At 45.4% G+C, this 24693-nt stretch overlaps 1 protein-coding gene across 1 annotated transcript in view; it reads left to right on the top strand.

Annotated features, from left to right (window-relative positions):
- The first annotated feature begins 519 nt into the window (after window positions 1–519).
- Window positions 520–24693, top strand: part of BRD3 (bromodomain containing 3) — a 36860-nt gene continuing 12686 nt past the window's right edge. The window contains exons 1-5 of the mRNA XM_054083953.1: window positions 520–652; window positions 17542–17858; window positions 19970–20107; window positions 21311–21458; window positions 22949–23163. Coding sequence (XP_053939928.1) covers window positions 17658–17858; window positions 19970–20107; window positions 21311–21458; window positions 22949–23163 — 702 coding nt within the window. The 5' untranslated portion in view covers window positions 520–652; window positions 17542–17657. The remainder of the gene's footprint in view (window positions 653–17541; window positions 17859–19969; window positions 20108–21310; window positions 21459–22948; window positions 23164–24693) is intronic.

Below are 24693 nucleotides of genomic sequence, written 5' to 3' on the forward strand. Positions count from 1 at the left end.
CATTACCCAATGCAAACCGCGGTTTAAACAAGGAGGAAAACAAAACAAAAAAAAAAAGAAAGAAAGAAAAGGGGGGGGGAAGACCAAGCCAGCTCCTTCAGTTTTGATTTAACACTCGCTCTCGCAGCACGCGTGGGTTCCAACCGCGGAATGAGCGGCACCCCACCTCCCCTGGGCACTTTTAAAGGCTCTGGTTGTGCCTTTAGAGCCGGAGGCGGGTGGGGAAAGGAAGGGAAGGCGGGATTTTCCCCGGCGATGCCTGCCCGGGGTGGGGGGAACCCCCATCCACCCCCTCCCCGGGGGTTTTATCACCGTTTCCCCACCCCCGCAACCGTTCGGGGCGGTTTCGCCGCTGACCGGGGCATCACCCCTGCTGTTTCTCTCCCCTGCCCGCCGGTCCGGGGAGGGAGCAGGGGCCGGGACTGGGGAAGCGGGGGGGTTAACCCTGCTGCCTTCTGGGATTCGTAGTCCGGGGGCCAGTGGCTACCACTCCCCTCTACTGGCCCGGGACTACCGGCCCCACATGGCCTTGCGCCCCGGCGCATGAGCTCTCGGGCGCTTTAGCGCATCTATTATACTGCCTTGCCGAGGATAAAAAGAAGAGCAACTGGAGGGACTATAAGGCAAACGTTGCTGGAGCTGCCGGGGCAAAGTAATCTATTTAATCTTTCCCTTTATTTGTTAGATGCTCGGGTGTGCGTTGCTTGTACCGGGACACGGTTTCTAGAGGGGGGGGGGGGGGCCCGGGAGAGAAAGGGGAGGAAAGCAAAACCCACTTGGGAAAGGCCAATGCTGATTTTCTTCTTTTTTTTTTTTTTCCTCCCCCTTCTCTCCCCCCTCCTCTCTTCTTCTGCTCCTTCTCTTTGCCAGAGACCCGCGTCGCTCCCCGCAGCCTTTGTGCGCCGCCACAATGCAACAAAGCGCGGCGGGGCTGCCTGCAGCCTGGCCATTGATTTCCTCCCTGCCCACCCTTTTCTTCTTCTTCTTCTGCCGCTTCTTCTTCTTCTTCTACCGCTTCTTCTCCATCTTCTGCTCCCCTCTCCCCTCCCCTTCCCGCCCAGAGACGCCGCGAACGGGCGCAGCCCCGGCCCCGCCGAGCCCCGCGCAGGAGAGGAGGGTTTTTTTTTTGTGTTTTGGTTTTTTTTTCCTTCTTTCCTATTATTTTGGTCTTGTTTTGCTTCTTCTCCCCCCCCCCCCTCCTTCCCCCCCCGGCTCGTTTCCCTCTCTCGCTCGCTCTGCCCGCCATCTTTTGAACGGGAAAATTAGGGGCGAGGGAAAGGAGGGCTGTGGGAGCCCTGAAAAACAAGAGGGAAAGAGGGGGAGAAAGGAAAAAGGGGGAAAAAACAAGCTGGAAGGGAATCGGGCAGCGGCAATTCCCGCTCCTGGCGGTGCGCGGCTCCAGCGGCCGGGAGTCGGGATCCGGGATGTGGGATGGGGAGACGGGACCGGGATACGGGCGGCTCCGGTAGCCGGGATGGGGATTCGGGATGCGGGATCGGGATACGGACGGCTCCGGCGATCGGGGTGGGGATTTGAGATACTGGACTGGGGCTGCGGGTGGTTCCGGTAATCGGGATGAGCATCTGGGGTACGGGATGGGGATGCGGGATCGGGACCAGGGCTGCGGGCGGCTCCAGCAGCCGGGATAGGGAATGGGGATTCGGGATCCAGGATCGGGACCGGGGCTGGTGGTGGTTCCAGCGGCCGGGATATAGGATGGGGATTCGGGATACGGATCCGGGACCGGTGTTGTGGGTGGCTCCAGCAGCCACGATATAGGATAGGGATAGGGAACCGGGACCGAAGCTGGTGGTGGCTCCAGCAGTCGGGGTGGGTATACAGGATCAGGATCAGGGCTGCGGGCGGCTCCAGGGCCAGGATACAGGTTTCGGGAGACGGGAAAAGCTCTGGGTGATGTGCCAAAAAGTGCGCGTTTGGCGTGTGTCCGTCCTGCATGCGTGTGTCTGTCTGTCCCTGTGCGCACACGGGTCAATACCGGGTGTTCACCCAACGCTCTCGCAAATAAATGGAAACCGAGGCTTCCTCACCTAAACTTGATATGCTTTATAGGCATAGAGGGAAACGCAGATCACAGATTTATATATAGACGTGTCGCGCTATAAATAATGCTACCAATAATAAAATGCAAAACTTCAGAACTCAGCCGTGCTTTTCCTGCGTTTATAACTACTTGTTTGCTGTCTGCGCCTCCCAGGGCGCTGGGCATCGGGCATTATTCGTAGCCTGCTTGGTTTCGCTTTCAAACAAAGCTGCAGTGTTCGGGTCGCGAGTTTGTGTGCGTGTTGAAGCTGCACAGCTCAGGCTGGCAAGTGCTAACAGGGAAATGACTTTTGACAACGTGGAGCCTGCATTCTGTAGGGTTCTGGGACGGTTTTCGTAGCGTGGATATGCCTGTCTGTTGCTGTCTTTGGAAATCAAAGGTTACTAAAATAAACTTTTTTTTGGATAAGCAAATACGATGGCTTTACTAATACTTTGAACGTTTATTTATTTATTTGATTGTTTATTTAAGTTCCTTGACACTGGTGAATAGTAGGTACCGGGTGACATAATTAGCAAAGCACACCTACTGTTCCTTGCTGGAGAATTGTTTTTTTTTTAATATGCTTGTTAGTATTTTTAATGCCTTCAGTGTATGCGAGTGTGCCGAGGGGGGGTGTCTCTAAATTAAACCGGGAATATAGGTTTAAAGCTGAAATTCTTGTCTTTAATTCACAAGGTATTAGAGGACTTGGTGACTCCCATATGTGCTGCAGTACATGGGTGAGAAGTGTGGAATAAATAGACCTCAATCAAAACAAACAAGAAATTCCCAAAGCAGTCTGGTTGCTTTGCAAGAAAAAAAACCTCAATCTGTATTGCGTACAGCTACGCAGACGCTTGAGTGTACTGTAAATGTGAGCTCCTGCCTTCTGATCTGCAGATCCCAGTGCAAGGAGCCTGCTGTGTGTCTTGTTTTGTTAGCACAGAAGTTTGGGGAGTTTTTAATAATACACTGGGAGGCTCCTGCTGAAACAGTAACTCCTGGCCTTTGTTTTTGGGAAGAATAAACATTAAGATTGTGTATTTCTTTCACTTTCGTCCACGCTGGTTAAAGATACTCACTCATGCGTGTATTTAGTGCTTTGAGACAATGGTTAATAAAAGGCTTGGTCAGAGAGTTACAGTCTTATTCAACATTCAGCATAAGCTTGATTGCAATATTGTCTCTATACGGACTGCCTGTATAGTGCTGAGATGATAGCTATTTGAATTAAAGATTTTCACGTTGTAGTGACCTGTGCATACAGAGTTTAAACTAAGAGTTGAGTGTGTAGTGTAAAGTGAGGTTTGTTCTCAGAACTGACCTTGGAGCGTTAGTTCCATTAACTTCAAATAAAAACTAGACTCCATCGCTTCTGGAAATAAAACTTCTGTTGTTTAAGCACCGAGGGTCCTTAAACAACTTTAGTTCTCGTCATTTAAAAAAATATTTAGAAGAAAAACATATTGGAGAAGCCTCGTCTTCCAGCTCAGTACGTGTGCTAGGCAGCAGTGGCTTTTCACTGTCTCTAAAGAAGACCAATTTCGTTAAGTCTGTGTCTGCAACTGTGAGTATTTCAGTTGGCTCCGTAGCTCCTGTTTCTTTTTACTGTTGTAACTGCACTGGGTACGAGGACTTAAATCACAGTTCTTAAAAGGAAAATGCTTCTTTCCTGAGTTTCTTGGAGTCCGCGAACCATGTCTGCAGGCCGAGGATCCAGCCTGCCTGACCTGAGGCTCTGTTCCCCTGCTGAGCTACAGGCAGTGCACACAAATAAAGCGCTTTGCCTTGGTGAAGGCGGGAGCTTCCTGTAGTTTTTCCAGACCCATCTTTCAATCGGTACGAGTTCTGAAGTATGCTGTTTAATATTTACCTCTTACCTTTGCGGGCGGAGGAACTTGTGCAGTGGGTTGTTGGTTTCCAGCCAAGCCCTGCTGCACTCCTTGAATCTCTCTCCTTCTCCCTCGAGTAATCTAGGAGCCTGATCGCTCTGTTGACAGCACAAACAACTCAGGAGTCAAATCCCTCTCCTCTGCAGCAGCTGAGTGATGTAGTGAAGTCTCATATTTCAAAGGCTTAATTACTTTTACAAAATATATTGCTCTCTGTCTAGTTTGTAAACTATCATATGCTTTCAGTGCAGACAGAACTACACTTTGCTAAATAAATGAACAAAGAGTGTTTTGCATCTCTGTGTTGCTGATTGTTTCTCTTTAATCCTGGTTACTCCTTCTTTGCCAATTTGCAAAATTCATTAATCCACAGTGGGTTTCCCAATCATTACCGTGAACTGTATGTTTGGTTGTGTGGGTTGGTTTTGTTTTGTTTTGTTTAATTGCTACATTATTCTCCATTAATAGCCCAAAACACCATTGTAAGCAGCAGAGTTCTGGGAATGAGGAAGGAGCCATTGTTTGCTGTGCTCCTCAGTGAGCTGTCAGGACATTTTGGAAGGATATGTGCGTCTGGAGCTTTTCATTCCACAGTATTTTACTGTGTTGCTGTGTTTTTGTCAATCATTAGTGCTTGTCGGAGGTGAACAGCTTTCTTTGGGGCATGCTAGTTCTTTAACCCACTTGTTGCTGGAGCCAGCATTGGAAGGATTTAAATTCTTCTGGAAAGCAGTGTGGAAATTCACCCTGATGCACTGCTTTTTCTCCTAGTCCTTATTCCCCTCTCCCATTCTTACTGATAAGATACCAACTGAATAAACACTTGCCTCTATTTTGGATTCCTTTCACGCCTTTCCAGCCTCAGTCTCTTTCCAGCTTGAGGCTGATAAGAAGACACCATCGTGCCTGGAAGTATTTCAGCATCATGGATAACCTGGGTGGGGGAGAAGATTCTTTTGTCTCACCACTTTGCTGAGATCAGGGCTTGGGCATTCTACTCTCTACCAGCAATGCAACAGGCATAACAAGACAATCTGAAGTGAAATTTCTGTGTATGGGGACCAATCTGGAACAAAATACCCTGGCTGAACTGATTCCATTTAGCTTCAAACTTTGAGACTTAAACTCAGTTCTGATTTACACTAGTCTGCTGTGGGAATGATCCTGTTATCTCTTTTTCATTTAAAAAGAGAGAGGCAGAGAAAAGGATTGTTGTTTTCCTCCCTGGCCTTGAGAGCTGTTCCACTCTTGAAGGTTATGCTTGGAACACTTTCCTGATAGAGCCACACCGATACCTTTGCAGGGGACTTAGTGCACTGACATAAATGTATGAGCAGAGATGCACTTTGTTGGACTGACTCACCTGTTGTAACCAAATCCAACCTGTATTGAAGAAAATGCACATTTCTCCTTGTGTGACTTTGTCTTTTCAACTTCTCAGCTTATTCTCGTGCAAGGTTACGGAGGGTGCCTGGCTGGAGGTCTCACTTTCTTGCAACCCACCAATATGGCCACGCGAGAGAGAACCGTTTGCTAAATAAAACTGCACTGGTCAATAGGTTCGGCTGTAAGCAAGAGCGATGTTTGCAGTACTGTGCTGTTTTGCTGGGAGGGAACGTAGGTTGTAGCAGCCTTTTTGCTTACTAAGGCTGGTTTAGGAACTGTGCTGTACTGTGGGCTACACTGATAGACTGAGCACGTGCGTGTTCTGTGCTGGATGTGCAGGAATTGTGTGTGGGTATAGTGGAGAATGCTATTCCTTATTGGAACTTTTTTCAACTTTTCTGTTGCTGCCACCATCCTCTTTAGAGGCTGTAAAATGATATTGAAGTGCAGCTCTTCAAGGCGCCATGTGAAAGACGGTTTGCTCCCCCAAGTTTTTGCTGGTGTGCTTGTCTGAGCGTGGGTACTGTGCATCAGCCTGTGTGCTGAAAGAGTGCTCCTTTCCTGGATGGGAATAAGCCACACGGGAATAGATCAGGATACTTGTGTCCACAGTGTCATGGTCATACTTCCTTTTACTTGAACTTCATCCATATGCAGGAGCTTTAAGAGAGGCTTATGGCTTGTCTGTTCTCCCTGCGCAGGAAGCTAAGCTGTGGGTGCTCTCAGCAGGAGCTCTGTGCGTGGAAGCTTAGCTCCTCCTGCGAGGAGCCTGTCTGTCCGCTCCAAGCAGTCTGTGGAGAGAGCAGTGTTCCCTGGGTGCATGAAAGGAGACTGCCTTCCTCCCTTGGGTGTGTTAGGCAGCAGGGAGCATCTGCCCCTCTTTGCTTGAATTGGCAGCCTCTGCTCTCTGCATAGGGTGGGGTAATAGACTCCAAGATCCATTTTTTTCCCTTTCTCGTGTTGTGTTTGAAAGTTTACATCAGATGCACAAACTCTGGCAGTGAAAACCGTGCTGATGCCCTCTCAGGGGGCGACAGCAGCTTAGCCATCACAGTTTATTCACATCTTGGCAGACTTGCAACTTCCTTGTATGTCTGAGCACATTTATGGATCTGCCCTACCTTAGCAAAATCAGCGTGGCACTTTTCCACTGAAACAGCAGACTGCATACAGCCTTTTGCACTTATTTGCCTGTGTTTGCTTTAAGTTAACACATGGAGTTACTCAGAAACACTGTCCTTGTTAAAAAAAAGAAGGCACTTAAATTGGTATGGAAACGGATAAAGCCAAGTCCACGCGACCTGTGTAGGGGAACACCTGTGGATGGTGGTCACAAACAGGAGGGCTACCACAGCCTGAGGAGTTACTGATGCTCTGTCAGCTAAGCTGCAATAATTAACATGGTGGGTGGGTGTACTTACTCTGCCCCATTACCAAGTATAATGTTACTGTGGCTCAGCTAACAAGTAGTGTATTTATGTCATGGTAATTCAATCACTTCCATGTCATTGTCCTGACTTGATTGTCATATATTGATTTAGGTGGACTTTGCATGGGAAAGTTGCAGTACTGTAGCTCTAAACCCAGAGCATGATTTAAACCATCCATTCCTTAATACACTTTTAATACTTTTTATCCTAAAACAAGTATGTTTTTTCTCAAAATATTAACTTTATTCATTTAAATATATAAAATAAACTAAAAAATAGACTAGAAGAAAGCATTGGAGCAGAAATGTGCAAGAGGGAGTCTGTTGATGAAAGAAGGTATTTTCTCTAGTTCTTTGGTTCTGCTGTGTGCTGTGAAATGTTTCTGATAAGTTAACATATGGATCTGTACCTGTTTATTAGAAGTCTGTCTTTTCAGTCGAAGTGTGCATGGAGCTACCCCTAAGGATAACATCTGTAGCACTTGTAAATGCTGTTAATAATGCTGATATAGCCATGCGTTGGTGATGTAAGCGAGACTTGCAGTATAGCTTATTAGGTACACGGAGCAGAAAACAACCTTCTAAATAGGTAATAATTAGGAATTGAGTGCTATTTGCAAGGGCTCTGTATTTTACACTTGGCCCAGAATACTTTCTGTACTTAGTTTCATTAAGAGGAGATAACCAGCTAGGTGTACCCTCTAAAATTCAGTTGAAAGTGGAATTCGGCTATACCTAAACCTCCCTCCTTAACAAGGACCTCTTGGGTGTTGTAGTTTATCTTTTAGAAACATGTTTACAGAGCGCTGGAGTGTGGGGAAAGGGATAAAGCCAGATGGCGTTTTTAGCTTTGCCATTTCTTCAAGTGACAACTAGTCTTCTACTCGGTAAAGAACCGTTAAGTGTTTCCAGAAACCTAAGTTATGGTATTTGAACACCTAGTAAATACAGGTTCTTCTGTGTGTTTGCTTTTTTCCCTTCAAATTTGATATAACCATCACACTGAGGGAATTAATGCATAAATGCATGGGAAAAGACTAATGACTTTAATTGTAGATGGTAGTGGAAGTATTCGTATCCCCGTTTTACCAGGTCGGAACTGACAAGCCTGCAGCATGGGGTGTTGAGAACTCAGTTGAGGTGTCAGCAGCCTGTTTTGTAATTGTCTTATTCGTAATTCTTTGCAGGTATTACAGAAGCTTGGAGATGCTTTGCCCAGCAGGGAAGTATTCAAGCTCTTGGCTTTTTGTTTTTCACTTTTTCTTCAAAATGCTTCGTGTCCAATAATCTCTCTTTTTTTTGAATAAAAATGCAGAGAAAGAATCAAGACAAAACCTCTTGTGGAAATTCTGTGTGCAATGTATTCACTATATAATGGATTAAACGAGTGTGAGGTTTTTTTTCTTATACTGTAAATGTACACAGAGCACCATATGCTGATTAAAAAGGGGAAGGGCAGACTCTTTTTCAGAACACAAATGTTTAACTGTGCAGATCACATCCTTTAAAAAGCAGCAAAAGGAACCCTGCGAGGGTGTAAACGTACAGTAATCCCATTAGGAGTTCTGAAGCCTGTGCGGATGTTGCCACGTTTTGCTCTAATGAGTGTACCTAAGTGCTTCTGTTATGCACGTATCATCTGAAACTTGGGTCAGTGCCAGAGTAAGCTTGTTTAGTTTGTTGGTGGTGGTGTTTCTTTTTTAAGTACTGTAACTGAAATAGGATTGACTACCTGAAATCAGCAAAACTGATTTCTGGAGTCACAGGTTTAATCAATCGGCAGAAGAATCATATGTTGGATAAGTCATGCTTTGGAGAAGTTGGGCTGCGAAGTAATACATGAACAGAGAGGAATTAGAAGTCAGAGCCTTGAAGGAGGTTGGTTGTGGTACTGGTCTGAGCTATGATTTTTTTTAATCTTTATTTTTTCTCTTTAAGACAATTACATCTTGCCAGTTTGTGCCTCTTTCCTGGCCTCTCTGGACTCCTCACGCCTTAGGGCAGGGGCCCTGTGCATGCTGCACTGTATGTGGTCCTAGTCAAGGCAGTGGAACCTCTTGCTCATAGTGCAGTTGGTGTCTAGGTACATCCTGATGAAACACGGTGAATTCGACGTGTTTAACCCATCAATTCATTGCCGTAGCAATCAGTCAGCCTTCAGCTTTTATTCCATCTTGCCATCTCACTTGCAATACCTGTCATGAGCAGAGGCTGCAGTCTCCTACGATGTGTGCTGTCCTGTATGGTGTCTGGTGTGTGATGGTCCCTTCTGCGTGCTTCTGCATGGCACTAATAATGGTGACCAAGCCTGGATGAACCTCAGCAGGGCTTCTCTCCCCCTGCTCTTATTTGTAGTTTGGAAAAGCAGAGTGGGTGTGTATGATGCAGCATTTAACAGCTGCCTGTGGTCAATCACATTTTCAATCTGAAGCTTTAACTTCCGATCTCATCGCTCTATTAATTCCTCCTCCTGACTTTCTCTAAGTTTTGCTTTCTCCCAAAGAGCGTAGGTTAACTGCCTGTATCCTCTTCAAATACTACTGAGTTTATCTGCTCAGTAGTATTTGTATCTGTTTCTTGCCACCAGTTTTGCTTCCTGAAGGAATGTAAGCAAAAGGAGCCCTAGGCTGATTTCTGCTGAAGCCAATGAGAATCAAGTTAAGACTGTTCAGCATCATCACTCAGTACTGAAGAAGTTGTGGCTGAGTCCGTAGAGTCTTTTGCTGTGCCCATCAGCAAGATTTGAATTTGGGATCATCAAACTTTTTTCACCTTCCTTGACCAACTTTTATGTAAACGTGGAGATTCCCCTTCTTGACTAGCCTGCAATTTATATTTGTGGTATTTTAGGAAATATAATGAAAAGAACAAAATCTCCATTCTCCTTATGCTTTTATACTGGGACCTCTCTAGCTGGGATCACTTCTGCAGCAATTCTGCAGTGGCAGGATGTGTCTTCAGGGCTGGATGTTGTTGACTAGATCAGCTATCATAGCTATTGTAACTGCAACAATGGGAGCATCCACAAGTCTGATCAGTCTGAATAGACTCTGCAGCCCCAGCCATCTAGCTCTTGACCTCCTTTGTCGTTTTATCTCTCCCTAACAGACAGCTGGAGAAGAGGTTGACCCAGGTAGGAGCAAAAGGTGTGGAGAGCTTCAGTTTGTTTCTGTCTTTGCCTGACAGAAACAGGCAAAGAAATAATTTTATCTTTATTGACCAATTAGTTGTATCTTGTGGGTGATAAGTCTGCAGAAGCCTTTGTGAAGGGGTGCTGAGCCACACAAACTGCGCAGCTTATCGAGAGGGGAAGGTTGCTTAGCACTTTGCAGGATGGGACTTGAAGTGGTTACTAAATCACAGAGGAGGACAGAGTTGCTACCTGTGTTGTGGTTTATACCATGCTTCCAATGTGCCTTCAGCCATGTTCCTGCCTCCCCTAGGTCCCCCACCCCCCATTCTGCTCCTGGCATGTTGGGAGCTTATATGGAATGTGGTGATGTGCCAGCATCTTCCCAGTGCTTCCTTTTTTCCTAATGTCCAAGGCTGCAGGGCTTCTGCTGCACATAGGATTTTGGGGGGCTGCAGTAACGCCTACAAGTGCCAGAAATTGGAAAGCAAGTATGCAGTGTGTTGTAGTGCACTAGTTAAGAGAGCATATGCTCAGAAGCAGGTTCACCTTCTCTCCTTTCTCTGTAAACCTTGGCTGCCTGCTGTCTGGCTTCTCTCTGGCTCTTCTGATTGTGAGATGTTGTGAGTTCAACCTTGTGGGTCATGCAAGGTAATCGCATCACATCTCCTGGTTTCCCCTCTAGGAAGAAATGGCACGAGCAGACTCTGCCCAGGCTTGTGATTCTCCCAAATGCTTTCCTTTCTGTGCCAAATCTCCGTTATGAAAATGAAAGCTGTAACAGCCCAACACTTTTTTTTCCGTTGCCACAAAGGAATAATTGGTGTATCTTGTGAGAGGCACAACCAGCACCCACCCATTCCCATCCTGTTGATTTGACTGTCTCGCCAGAGTGCTGATGTGCAAGCCACCAACCACTTTACGTACTCTGAAACCTGTTCATAGATGCTTATTTCCACTGCTACAGCTGTTTGTTAACATTTTCATTATAGCTCACACAGTTAATTTGCTGTAAGTAGTTCCTAGAAGCTATTTTTGCTAAGTTCACTTTATTTCAGAAATCTCAGTCGATTCCTTGCTGCAGAGTCAGATCTCAAAGCTGGCTGAACTCCTCCAGTCAGGTATCCAACAGAGTAAACTCTTGAACTACTTGCAGTTTTCCTTCCTTCGGTAGCTTTGTTAACAAACCTGTGTGTAACTCAGGAGCTTACACAAAGTCAGCATATGTCTGAGTTAAAATTTGCCTCTGTGTTTTCAGAGGACCACAAAAAGTAGGTCTGCAAGGAATGTCGAGAGGTCACTCTGTCTCCCCACTCCAAAACAAGATCAACTGTACCTAATCTATTACTGAGGCAGGTATTTAAGCTGTCCTCAAAAGCAAATTCAAGCTATGAAAACGAACGTGTTACAGTGTGAAACATCACGCCTTGCACTTGAAACTGCAGCCTTTAGAAAGCATTTGAGCCCCAAGTGATTTGTGTGGCAGGAGGTGTGTGACATGCATCAAAATGCTTCTCAGACTTGTTCAGAAGATGCTTCTCGTGGCATTAGCACCTTGGCAGAGAGCAATTTTCTGGCCTGTAATTATCAAACAGACCACATTTGATCTGTGATGCCTGGAATACTGCTTATAAAAGTCCTCAATGCTTTTATAGTTAGGATGAAGTGACTTTTAGTACCTTTGAGTTTGAAGGTATGATGCGAGGTGTCTTAAAACAGCCTGATTTGCAGGGAGCACTGAGTATGTATCAGAACTGAAGGCCCTTGAAATTACCAGTTACTTCTGGCTGATTCTTATTTACTGGTTAGGAACCCACAGGCTGCTTACTGAGGAAACACCTGCTCTTACATAGCCAAGGAGAGGCCAAGGGTGGGAAATCCGTCTGCAGAATCTGCTGAGTATTAAACTAACCGAATCAAAAGCCAAGGAACTGACTTAATCTTCTATTATCACTTTTCCCCTGCCTCATGCAGAGGTAAGTTGAGGACACAGTTGCATCTCCCGGTCTGGGGATGTTATTTGGGCTGTGCTCAAAACGATATGCATGAAAGCAGATCTCTGATGTGTGGAATTAATGATGTGGGAGACAATGAGGACAGCTGAATGGACTTTCAGAGAGCAGAGCTGCAGTGTGCCATAGGGGTACTCACTCCAAAGCCAAATTTTTGTTTCCTGCAGTGAAGCCAGGTGCCAGTGCTTCATCCCAGGTCCTGAGAGGGGCTGTATTGTGTATGGCGTGCGTGTGTCTGCCAGGGCAGTGTTGGCTGACAAAGCCATTCGTCTGTCCTCAAGTCTTGGTCTTAGATCTCACATTCCTTGTGTTTGAAGAGAATATCCCCTGCTGACATGGGGTTCGGAGATAGTGAAAGCTGCCTGAAGTTCAGTTCCTCTTTGGGGTTGTGAAGGGAAAGGAAGGCAAAGGAGGAGGAAAAGGAGGACATCCACCGGCTTTATTTCCTTCTGGAGGATTGGTGCTGTAGCCTGTACTTTTTACGGCTGTAGAATTAAATGCGTACAACCCTCAGTTAATAATCTTATCTGACTTTAAGATGGTGTCAAAGTGTAGTAGTGCACTAAACCTCTCCTGCAGTTGCAAGAAAGCCTGGGCAAGATGCTTACAGCCCTGCTGCTTCTCTGAGGTGGGGAGTAGCATCTGGAGGCATGAGCTTCCAACTGTTACTGCTGTTGGGGGGAAAAAGGGACTGAGTGTCTACTTTGGTGGCTGCAAGGAGCCTGTGCAGGGAAGTAAAGCTTGGAGCAGCAGTGTGAGGCTCCTCCAGCTGCCCTGCTGTCTCGTTGTGGTTCTGGTTGCTGGCTCCGTGTTCTTCAGAAAAGCTCAGTCAGTCGCTGCCTTTCACGCCTGCGTGAGCAAGCGCTGCTTTGGAGGTGCTGTTTCTCTGAGGGGTTGCCTAACGAAACTGGGGCCAGGCACTGGCCAGTGTTCAGGGCTCTTGGCTCCACCGCAGGCTGGCTGGGTGGCCCTGGGCAGGTCACCTCACCACGGTGTGAAGCATAAGTTGTTAGCACCAGCTCTTTGAGGTAGGAACAGGGTCCTACTGTGTGTCTGCAGAGTGTTAAGTGCTGAGGGACCTTGGTCTCAGCACAGCCTCTGTGTGCTACTGTAATGTAAATAATAGTGTGGAGATAACTATGAGGTCAAGGAACATCTCTTAAACTTGATAATTTTCCCTGATGGGAAGATTTATATTGCTGTTTCTGGTGGAACTGGAATTATGCCAGGTTTTGATCAGTGTCCAAGTAACCATGCAGAAATACTAAACCAAGGGGAGAAAAAAAAAAAAGAGTTGCTGGGCTCACATGCTACCGTAAAGCTTGCTACCTTCTAATTTTGCAATCAAAACAAATACCATCCTGTACTGCACGAGCAGCAGCAAGGGAGTGAGCCATCCGTTAAATGTTTGGCATTGCCAAAGGAAGTGGCAGAACCGTTAGCTGAAGCAGCAGGCGTACTGGCACGGTGCACATTTCGTGGGGCTTTATAGCTTCTTTTAAAATAGTCTCCACCACTGCAGACAGTCTGTGGGCTGCATCAGCTGAGTCAAATGTTATCCTACTAGTATAGGGAATTATTAACGTGTTTTCTCTGTGCCAGCTGTCTCTCTGCTGATTGACCCAAGCAAGCAACTCAGTGAAAGAGAAGTGAAAAAAAAAAATCCTTCCAACCTAGCTGGGTTTTTTTTTTGATGACTGGTTTGGCTGAGGGATGAGCCAAACCTCATGGCTTTGCTGGATGCCACACTGAGGTTGCAACTTAGCACAAAAGGACTGACTTAAATCCAGCGAAGCAAGATTTATTTGAGAGTTGGAGTTTGGGTTTTGCTTTTAGTTATCGTCTCAGACTGGGATGAGTGAGGGGAAGAAATGCACAATGTGGAAAACAATGTACACTCTTAGAGTATGACAGCAAAAGAGTGTACTTTAAATTTGTAATATGAAAACTGTACATGTGCAGCCAGAAAAATCAAGAACAGCTTCTGTTGCTTGAGCATTATAGGCCTGAGGAACAGGATAATTTGTAGTTTAAAAATTTAAATTTAAGAGATTATAACTGCAGGGCTAAGGAAGTCCAGCTTTAGGCCCTCACTGGAAGATGCACAGATGTGTTGTCTATGCCAAGGCTGGTTTTGGCATTCTTCATTCCAGGCTTGTACGGTACCTTGTGCAGAGATGTGCTGGTTCACAGCTGGGCTTCCTAGTAGTTTAAATAATTAGTGATACTACTGCAGTTTCAGTAGATGCTGAAGTGCTTAGATTAGAGCTGTGTGTTTGATTCTACTTGTAGTTATGGGACAGTTTGTGTAAGTTGGCTCATTTCTCTGTGTTAGTCTGTGTCATGTTAGATGATTATATGGTAAGTTAGGATGTCAGATGGTCACACCTCTCACTTTTGTCATTTGACAAATGAGGCCTGACAGCTAGTGGCTTTCTCAGACAGGGCCACAGCCTCTCCGAGTTCAACGTTGTACACTTTTGGACATGTCCAAAACATTTTCACCCTGACCTTCAGATGCCTCATAATCCGGCTTTATGTTCTTAAAAAAGATTATTATTTTGGAACTTCGGAAGCAAAGGAATGGCTATAGAAACATATTTGTAGTTCTCAAAAGTAAAGCATGATCTATTATCAAAGCAGCTTCCCCTGCAAATGGTGAGGAAGCTGATGAACCAAGGGTGAAAAGGGTGCAGTGAGGCATACGCACATTAAAGCTGCATTTATGCCAGGAACAGATACTTACAGTGCTGCTGAGATAGCCCAGGTAGCTATTCTGTCCTTCAGGGGCAGGATCCACCTTTTAAATGTCAAAGCTGCTTAGAAGTTTGGGATTTGTAGCCACTTTTGGTTGTAATAACCAAGGAGCTGGAGCATGCGAGTTAGAAGAGGATCAGCTGTCAGGGGACTGGCTGAGCTGGCTGTCATGCCTCTGCCTTTCCTACTTCTGATAATGTTCTTCATTAAAATCCTTTCCGAGTGGTGTCACTGATGACTGTTACCTGGTTCTATTATGTGAACTGTACAAGCCTTGTTTCAGCTTGATGATCAAAATGTGCGTGTGAAGAGGCAGTGTGTGGCTGGCTGGGTGGGCCAAATGAAGACAGAAGTACTGTTGCTATCTCCACAGTGCAGATGAGAAGCTGAGTGTGAAGATACTGAATACCTTGGCTAGGATCAGAGAGGGACTCTGGGAGAGGCAGGAGCTAGATCTGTCTTTTGTGAGCTGCAGTTCTGGGATTTAATAAAAATTAATTTTAAATAATCCTTATCCAGTACAGTAGGAGGACATCAGGAAATTCAAATGAAGAGAGAATTGTCATATTTAACCTTAGGTTATTTAAAGGGAAGACTGAAGTTATTCTGTGTAGATTCAAACTTGTGACTGAAATGCTCTATAGCAGCAGGAATTGCTCTCTGTGGCTTGTTTCCCATCAGTCCTTGTATTGGATTCAGTTTGTTAATCAAGAAGACAGCAAACAAAATGCTTCAGTGGTGGTCACTGGGGGCCCACAGTCAGTGTTGTGTACACTTGGAGAATGGCCTTGGGGTCCAAAACCCATGCAGAAAGCTGTCCAGAAGGAGACAGAGTGAAACTTCCCAATTGTCTTTGTCTTTTTGATTTTCTATTTTCCTGCCTTGATCTGAAGACTGCTTTTTGCCATATTTCTACTGCTGCTTTGAGTTGATGGAACACCAGGATAAAATGCTCCCCCAGTTCCTTCGAAATCTGAAATCCTAAGCAACATCCTTGTTTTGAAATTCCTTTCCCAGTAGATGCCACTGGCTGCTTGGTCATCACCTTGCCTGCCAGCAGCAACACAACCAGCATTGTGAGATGAGAGGGCTGGGGAGCAAACTGGTCCTTCTTGAACTACTGAGCTGGGTTCTGGAGTTCTCAAAGAATAGGGACCAGGGGCCTGATTCTGGGTCTATACTTGCACTGTATGCTTGGCACGAGAGGCGTACTATCATCTCTGTTTTTTCTACAACCTTGAAATAAAATGTGTCTCATGAATGAATTATGGCGGTTGTATGCACATATAACCACACGCACACATACACTGATTTGTTTTAGGTTTTTAACAATTAATTTTCCCTAGAAGGGCTATAAAATAATAATGGTACAGTTAACTCTATAAAAATAAACCAAGTCTGGTTTCTGGAGCCAGGAACGCTGGCTGTGAGCCAAGCCAAACTGGTCCCCAGCAAGGTGTACCCAGCAGCTGTGACACCCAAAGCATTTGGGTATCTCTGATGGCTGCAGCACCGGCCGCTATACTATGGGGTTCTCTGTGCTGCAATGTCACTGGTGTGTTGGAGTGTTCTTTTTGTTAGGGAGCTGCTGGCCTCTGGAATGCAAATGCCACCACTACCTGGGCAAACCTGAGAAGACGGGTGCTTAAACACCCCTCTCCGTGGCAGATCTATTTATGTTTGTACGCGTCTGTTTTTGTAAAATTTCCCCAAATTAGGGAGGTGTTTACTTTTTGCCATCATCTAATCAGCAACTCAAAGGGTAAGTTAATGTCCTATATTTAGTCCAGACGTTCAGTAGAGATGATGAGGGATGCATTAAAGAAGAGGTTTGGGCTTTTATCTTGGGTGTTTTAACGCTTTCTTCTTCTTCCTGTATTACTGCAGCTTCTGCTCATGTTTCTCCATGTAATCAAGAAGCATCTGTCAGAGTATTTGTGTGGTTTTCTGAAGGTATTTCAAATAATTTGCCTCTAAAAAGTGATTGACTTGAACTGACTTAAACTGAAATGTCAGATGTTTATGGAAGATGACATAGCAGAGCTTTTTACCATGTGGTACACAAGACACGGTGATACTGAACCGTTCTTTTCCCTGGAGTTTGCTGGGGAAAAATAGAAGAATAAACAAATTGCATTATTGTCTTCTATACTTCATATGTATCTTTAAGAAAGAGCATGACGATGCTCTCTTAGCCAGGTCATGGGATATAAATATAATAATTAATTATTATTTATATTGGGCCATTGAGAGCTCTGTATGAAACTGAAGGCCCAGTCAGGTACCTGTAGTAAGGGGAATAGTAAGACATTTATGACATTCAAAGTGCAGATCACTTCACGTTACGATGATTTGGGTGGCAGCTTTCATTCAAAACTGTTCCCAGCACCTCCTTCTGCCCCTTCTTTCATTTCTCTGGATCGAGAGCTTCTGACAGCTGTCATCTGCTCTTGGTTATGGGATTTTAGGGGAACCATTGTACCAGTATAGAAACTTGTAAGTTGCGTCAGTCTCACCCACTGTCTAGAGACAGTCCAGTTAAGTTTGCATGGAACTGGGATCAGTGTGCTCATGGTAATGTCAGCGCTGCATTCCAACTGTATTCCTTAACTGTGCTCTTGAGCTACTCCGTGTGTTTTCTTTGCGCGAAGATGCTCTCTGAGCCAGATAAAGCAAGAACCAGTCCTGTGAAGCTTGCTGGATCTCTGCAGACTTTGAATTTGGAAATTGTCGTGCCACTGTGTCTTGGGTCTTGAAGTGTGCTCATCATCAAGATCAAGTGTGTTACAGGGAATGAAGAAAATGGGGTAAAGAGCCTGAGTTAAGACACATGCCTGCTTCCTGTAAGTATTTGTATTTACATGTTGTCCTCTTCCTCTCATTTGGTCTAGGTTGTATGGTTGCACTCTGGAAATGGGATGTCAGTCCCGTTCAGGGAACATAAAGGAAGAAAGAAAATCTCCCAGTCGTTGCTGCTGTGACAGCGAGTGAGAGCGAGAGCAGGAAGATGTCGACAGTAACGTCAGCAATCCAGGCTCCTCAGGGCCCTGTGAATCCGCCGCCTCCGGAGGTCACTAATCCTAATAAGCCTGGCCGGAAGACCAACCAATTGCAATATATGCAAAATGTTGTGGTAAAGACCTTGTGGAAGCATCAGTTTGCTTGGCCTTTCTACCAACCTGTTGATGCAATTAAATTGAATTTGCCGGTATGTATCTATTGTCTTCTGCTCGGTATTCTGTTCTTGGAAGGCTTTATGTTATTGAGATCAGTTGCTTACTGGGTCAGAATGGTTAGGGTGCTTTTGAGGATTTCCTTGAATGCTCCCAGACTTGCTGAATCAGAAGATGATGCCTTTCAGAGCTGGAGAGGTACAGGCCTCTAATGGACAAAACTGCTGCTCAGTGAGGGAGAAGATGAGTACATAGGCAAGCTGACTTAGAGCACCTGAAGCGTAGTGGTGTGTTTGCAGGTTACCTTTGGTTAGTTTTAGGTGTCTTCACTCCTTTTTCCACCTCTGTCCAATTTTAGAGCTTTGAAGTCCATGCACTTTTGAGCATTTGGCATTGAACTCAGTGTCACTTAGCTTTCCTGGATTTGCCACTGACTTCGGTGTTGAGGAAGACAGAATAATCTAACTACCAAGGATACTTCGAGGCTAGATATTTTCAAATGCTGTACTGGAAGAAGAAATAACGGAACAGTTGGACTTATCCATCTGCCTCCTGTGCCTGATGATATATAACTCTGTCAAACCAGATAGTACAAGAAACATCCCAGTTATTCATAAATAACCAGAGTTTATTAAGCTACTTTTTTTCTAGGGAACTGAGCCACAGACTTCACCCCTTTCAAAAGGGTCCTGTAAGTGTGAAAATACAGCAGTGGAGGCATAACCCTATCTACCTGCTTCACTTAAATAGATGCCACCACCCCCATCCACCCTGCTGTCTTCTCAGCTGGGCAGCCCATTGCAGATTAACTCTGGCAGCTTTGAACCAAGAGGGCTACATGTAGGATTCAAGGGAGCATGGTTCTGGGATGTAAGGTCAGGAGAGCTGCAGTTACCAGAAATAATAACCCAATTTTATGGACTAGATCAGGAGTCTTTTGAACTCTGTAATGTTGTTGATGGGTACTATTTAAAGTGCTTGCCAAAAGATGGAAACATGAACACCTGTACAATGTTTCTCTAGGTCTGTGCTGCTTTGTGTCTCCTTGTCCTGGATTTAGTTACTTAGTGAGGCATTTTGAGGTGATTTTAGGGCAGGTCACCAGAGAACTTAAAGGAAAAGTCATTTGGGAGGGTAGTTGTTTTTCACATGTGGGCTTGATCTTTGTAAGCCCCGGAGCCAGCAGGAGGATTGTCTTTTCTGCCTTTGTGTGCCTTGCGTGGAGATACTGGCGTCTCCGGTTGGACTCGGAGCGTGGCCAGTGGCTGTACTTGGCTTCACGTGCACGTGCAGCGAGCGGGCTTGCTGCTCTTCTCCAGAATGAGAAAATTACAGCGTGTAATCTTGCATGTCTAGAGTGTCTCCAAGCTAATCACAGACTCTACAGATGCTTGAGACCTGCCCAGAGAGAAACTGGGTTAACATGTGGAAGCCTTTTAAGGGCTGAAATACCCTTAAAAGAGAGACTGAGATTTGTAGCACAGCATTAGCCACTGCTGGCACTGATCATCGTCTGTAAGTGCCAGAGACAGCCTTTTAAAAAGGGAGACAGAAATGCTGTTTCCCAAAGTGCAGCCAGTCCGCAGTTCAGCTGAACACCCTGCCAAAGCTTGTGCTGACCCTGCTGCCTGGCTTCTGGTCCCACGTGAGCATGAAGCGCGTTGCTGCAGTTGTAATCTTGCTGTCGAGCGTGGCACCCTCCCACTCTGCGGCACAATCCAAAATGAGACCTGCAGCCTCCTAAGGGGGATCAAAGCTGCAAACGGCTTCCAGGGAGAGCTGCTCAAAAAGCTTATTTTCCTCTGTGTGTTACTCTCGGTGCCTTCCCAGTCCAGCCATCCTTACGAAAAGCTGGTAATGCCCAAGTAAACATTTGTGTGTGCGTTTGAGCATGTAGTTGGGGGAACTGGGGAGCACTGGTGGTTGTGAAAGGAGTTCTTGTGCTTTGTACTTAAGTTTATAATAGTGAAAGTTTGAAAGGCTACAAATTAGAAAATAAATGAAAGCAAAGATGATTTCTACAATTGCACAAAGGTTTGGGGATGTGTTTTTTGAAAGGATGGAATGAGAAGGTTGAGAGTAGAGGGAGATGTGGACAACGCTCCGCATACAGGAGATGTGACGTCTTTCCTGTTTCTCCCAACAGGATTATCACAAAATAATAAAAAATCCTATGGACATGGGGACGATCAAGAAGCGCCTGGAACATAACTATTACTGGAGTGCCAGTGAATGTATGCAGGATTTCAACACCATGTTTACAAATTGTTACATTTATAACAAGGTAAGAGCCCAGATGAGCCTTTAGCTGGGGCACTGCCCAAGAAACACCCACCTACAACTGTTATAGTGCAGGTTTTGAACAAGGCCAGCTCCACTGTGCTTTGAGCCCTCCTTACAAGGATTTGAAATGCCACTAATTGCGACCACATTACTTGAAATCCACAAAACTGTCTCTCTGCTGTGTCTTTCTTCCCCCAGACTAGTTAAAAAGGTAAATATGCCTTTTAATTATAGGTAGATTTCTAGTTTGGGGTTATGTAGCAAGTTTTTACTCCTTTTATTTCCAGATAGGAATTCATAGAATAATAGAATCACTAGGTTGGAAGGGACCCACTGGGTCATCAAGTCCAACCATTCCTAACGCTCCCTAAACCATGCCCCTCAGCACCTCGTCCACCCGTTCCTTAAAGACATTGAACAGAGCTGGACCCAGTACCGAGCCTTGAGGAACCCCACTTGTGACCGGCCTCCAGCCGGAGTTAACTCCATTTACCACTTCTCTCTGGGCCGGGCCGTTCTTTAAGATGGGCCAATGTTTGTGCAGTGCTTTGCATGTGCTATGTGGGGCTGTAGTGCTGTGTGTTGTGCTGGGTATCCAGCAGTAAAGAGTATTTCTTTGCAGCAAAGAGCAGTTTGGGAAGTATTACCCTGTTCTCTGCCTATGTCTCATCCATACTTGCACACCTTTAGACTGCTCATTATTATTTTGGGTTTGGCTTCTTTGCTGTTTTGTTAGGTTGTTAAAAGCCTGTATTCTTTGTGTTATGTTTTCCACAATGGTTTGTCATCATTGACCCTTACTGGAGAAACAAGCTGAGATAAACAAGCTAATTAGTTTGAGCCGCAGAGTATGTGTTTACACTTCTCTCTTGGACCTGCTGGCAGGCAGAGAAGGACAGCTCCTCCTTTGCAGTTTGCTGCTTCCAAACTGATGCACAGGATGCTGGTTTTACGGCTTTGACTGCATGTCCTGATAACTCTCTGAATGCAATGTGCTTAGAGGGTGTAATTATTGCATGCTAGCCCAGAATAGAGAAGCAGGGGGGTAGCATGCAAGGAGGGAGAAGAGCCAGTCTGCTTATTGTTTGAGCTTAGATACCAACATCTATTTGAAGGGCAGTGTCATTGGGGATTTCAAAACTTGATCTGGAAAGTCTCTGCTGTCTGGGTGATAACATATGGGCTTGTATTCTTCTTTCTGCAGCCCACAGATGACATCGTCCTCATGGCCCAAGCCCTGGAGAAGATATTTCTGCAGAAGGTGGCCCAGATGCCACAGGAGGAAGTCGAATTATTACCCCCAGTTCCTAAAGGCAAAGGTCGCAAGCCGTCAGCAGGCACGCAGAGCACAGGTATTAATCTGATCCAGTGACAGTAAGTGTTACGAGCTTGCTGATGAGGCCTGACCCACCTTTCAGGCTGCTTGGCTTTGCAAGTGGTGAGGAGGCGAGGAAGGAAACATAGTCTGGCAGTTAAAGCAGTAGAGGAAAGTGTGAGATATCTGGGTGACGTTTGCCCAGTGTCTCAGGGCTTCTCTGTCTTAAGGCCACTCTGCATTTGTCGTACAAACGCCGCATTATCTGGCATCCATCCACTCAGCACTTAAGTAAGGGAGGGCAATGCTGTTGTTTCCTGTATGCAAAGAAGACACAGGGCAAGGTAGTTAGACTTGCCAGTCTTCTGCAAGTGACAGACCTGGTGGCATGGAATGCCTGTACAGACCTGGTTTTATACAGCTCACCTGAGGTCCTGGCAGAAGTCTGACACAGCAGAGACTTGGACTTAAATCTCACTAGATCCTTAAGCCCCATATAATATTTGTTTTGCACACACGGTTGCAACTTCATAGAATAAAGTTTAACAACAGAAAGGATTTATTAAGGCATTGTAAAAGACTGTGTAGACCATCACATATCCATAGAAATGAAGTTTAGTTCAGCTTGCTTAAAGTTGATTTGAAATGGATTTAGCACTAAAATGTCTGTAAGTGTGATGAAACAGTTCATAAAGGAGCTTGTGTGGGCTGAATTAAACTGTTGCAAATATTTTTCTGTAAACAAGGTCTAATTGTTGCTCTGGGAAAGTCAACTGTTCCTCTTTGTTTTCCCACATCTCAGGTGCCAAATGAAGCTACAACTTCATCCAAGCTCAGAGAAATTTGTGATGGTCTGTCTTTTCAGCATCCTTTCATAAAAGCTGCTATAAAAGCATAGAAGGTTATTGCTACTTCAGTTATTAATTACTAGATTTGTTCCCCTAGACTTTACACTAGCAGGCTGTTCTTTTTCAGTGCAGATCTAGCATAAGAACTATCAGGAGATTTATTATCTACTCCCAGATCTGTTTCTTTTGCTGTATAACTTGTGGCAAACTTGAAGTGCTTTGGACTGTTTAGCTGGCAAAAGGGGAGTGGTTGTTACCATTTGTCATGCATAGTAAAAACACTCCCAGATTGAGGTCTGTGCCGGACAGCAGCTGTCCAAAAGAGCCAGCTCCCTCTGTTGTTCCCTCTCCTTGAGCTCCTACTCTTTTGCTGAGCGCAGAGTAGCTCTGAGAGCATGAGAGGGGTGAAGACTGTCCCAGAGCAACATGTTTCCCGTGTGTAAAGCCTGAAGTATTTTGTTTGCATGTGGCTGGCCTAAAGCTGATGATACAAGCACTTGGATCAGTGATTCTCATTTCTTTGTTGATCTCTTGGTAACAGCACCAAGCAGATCGGTGTCCTTTTGTGCTCTTCCTGTGGCCCAGTCCAGCAGGACTAGTGTCAGTTTGTTCCCAATGTCTCGTCAGCGTTTGTAACCATCGGTACATTGTGGTGCATTTTCACTTTGTCGTTTGAAAGGAGCGCAGCAAGCAGTGGCCGTGTCTTCCGTCTCCCCGCCGGCCCCGTTCCAGAACGTCCCTCCAGCCGTGTCTCAGACGCCCGTCATTGCTGCCACCCCTGTGCCAACCATCACTGCTAATATCCCGCCTGTCACTGCCCCTCCTGCCGCTGCTCCCCCTCCGCCTGCCGCTCCGATAATGCCTGTGGTGCCTCCTACGCCTCCGGTAGTCAAGGTAAATGGAGAACTCAACCCCTTCCTCTTCAGAAGGCAATATTGCTAAGCAGTGCTTTGTTTTCCTCCCCTCACTGCTGGTTATGTACATTCCTTCTCTTTGCATTTGACTCCTTGCCTCTCTGGCCATTGTTGTCCCTTTGGGGTGTGCTCAGACAAGGGATTGCTGTAAAGTTTGAGAGGGCTGAGAAGAGTTTTGCCAGTTTTACCACACCCTGGCTAAGATGATGTCAACTGTAATTGCTCCAACTCAGTTACAAGCTCTGGTCTGACCATCGCTTTAGCCAGTGCTGATGCTCCATGAACCATGGAGGTTCCCCCATTTTGCACCATATAACCCAAAGCACCTCTTACCCCTGTAACTGACCCCTTGATTTCACTGGGACTATGCCTTTAAGATTTGTAGACTCCAGCTCTAGGAGCGTTCCTCTCGACCATAAACCAGTTCAAGACAAGCCTGTTGCTCCAGTTGGAGGAGACTGATGTTGCCTGCAGGTTTTGGGTTTATTAGCTCTGTCTTCCTTAGGAATTTTCTGGGAGTTGTCATTGGTGTTTCGCTGTTTATTGTGTTAATTTATGGGTAAATGAAAACGCTGCTTTAAATAATTGGAATTGTCCTAGCAAGCTGTGTACTGCTTTAAAATATGGTGAAAGCATAGCTCAGAGAGAGCCTTTTTTTCCCTGAACTGGGAAATTAACTGCAGCAGTATTGGTGTTCTCTGATGTGAGGTTGCATGGGTCAGCAGAGCCACAGAATTGTTTTGCTTGCTTATCCCTATAGTCTGGGAATTACTAGAGGAATTCTAAGTCAGATCTTCTTGCAGATAAGCTGTCCTCGTCAGAAGCCTGCCTCATACTTCAGTTCCTGTCCAAATAACTTGCTTCTGAGAATCAATTTAATTTTAAAAATCAAGGATGAAGCCAGAAGTGAGTTTGCCAAATACACACTGCAAAATTAATTCTGCTTGGGATTTACTTTAGATTTTCCTTAGATTTCCCTAAGGAACTTTTCCCCCCTTTCTCTCTCTCTCTCCAGAGATAAATACTTCATAGGAGCACGAGAGAGCTGACTGGACAGTCACAACTTGAATTTATGTGAGAGAGATTTTATTTGCTTAAGGCAAAAATCATTAAATTCTTGTTCTTGTCCATAACGAGCAATCTACCTTAGCACACCCACTAAATACAAGGGAGTGAGGGCTCATGGGTCTTTGGTGATTAATATGCTTTGGTTCAGAACTTATAGCCTGATCCTGCCACTGGGGACTCAGACATGTGGTTAAGTTACTGACACTTACTAAGTCACGATGCATCAGCTGGGCTGCAGTAATCGACTGGGCGCACTCCTTTCCCTTGGCAAACATGAGGTAAGAGTCCTTAGTTTAAATCTCAGTGAAATACATAGAGCTAACACATTTTGCATCGTGCTTGGGGTTGGGTTGGAGATGTGCAGATGACTGGTTACTGTGGCTCAGATGACATGTAGTAATGCATCATGTTGTAGTCACTGAATTGTGTGTTGAAGCCTCTA

Source organism: Cuculus canorus, chromosome 19 (genome assembly GCF_017976375.1).
Source record: "Cuculus canorus isolate bCucCan1 chromosome 19, bCucCan1.pri, whole genome shotgun sequence".
NCBI lineage: Eukaryota > Metazoa > Chordata > Aves > Cuculiformes > Cuculidae > Cuculus > Cuculus canorus.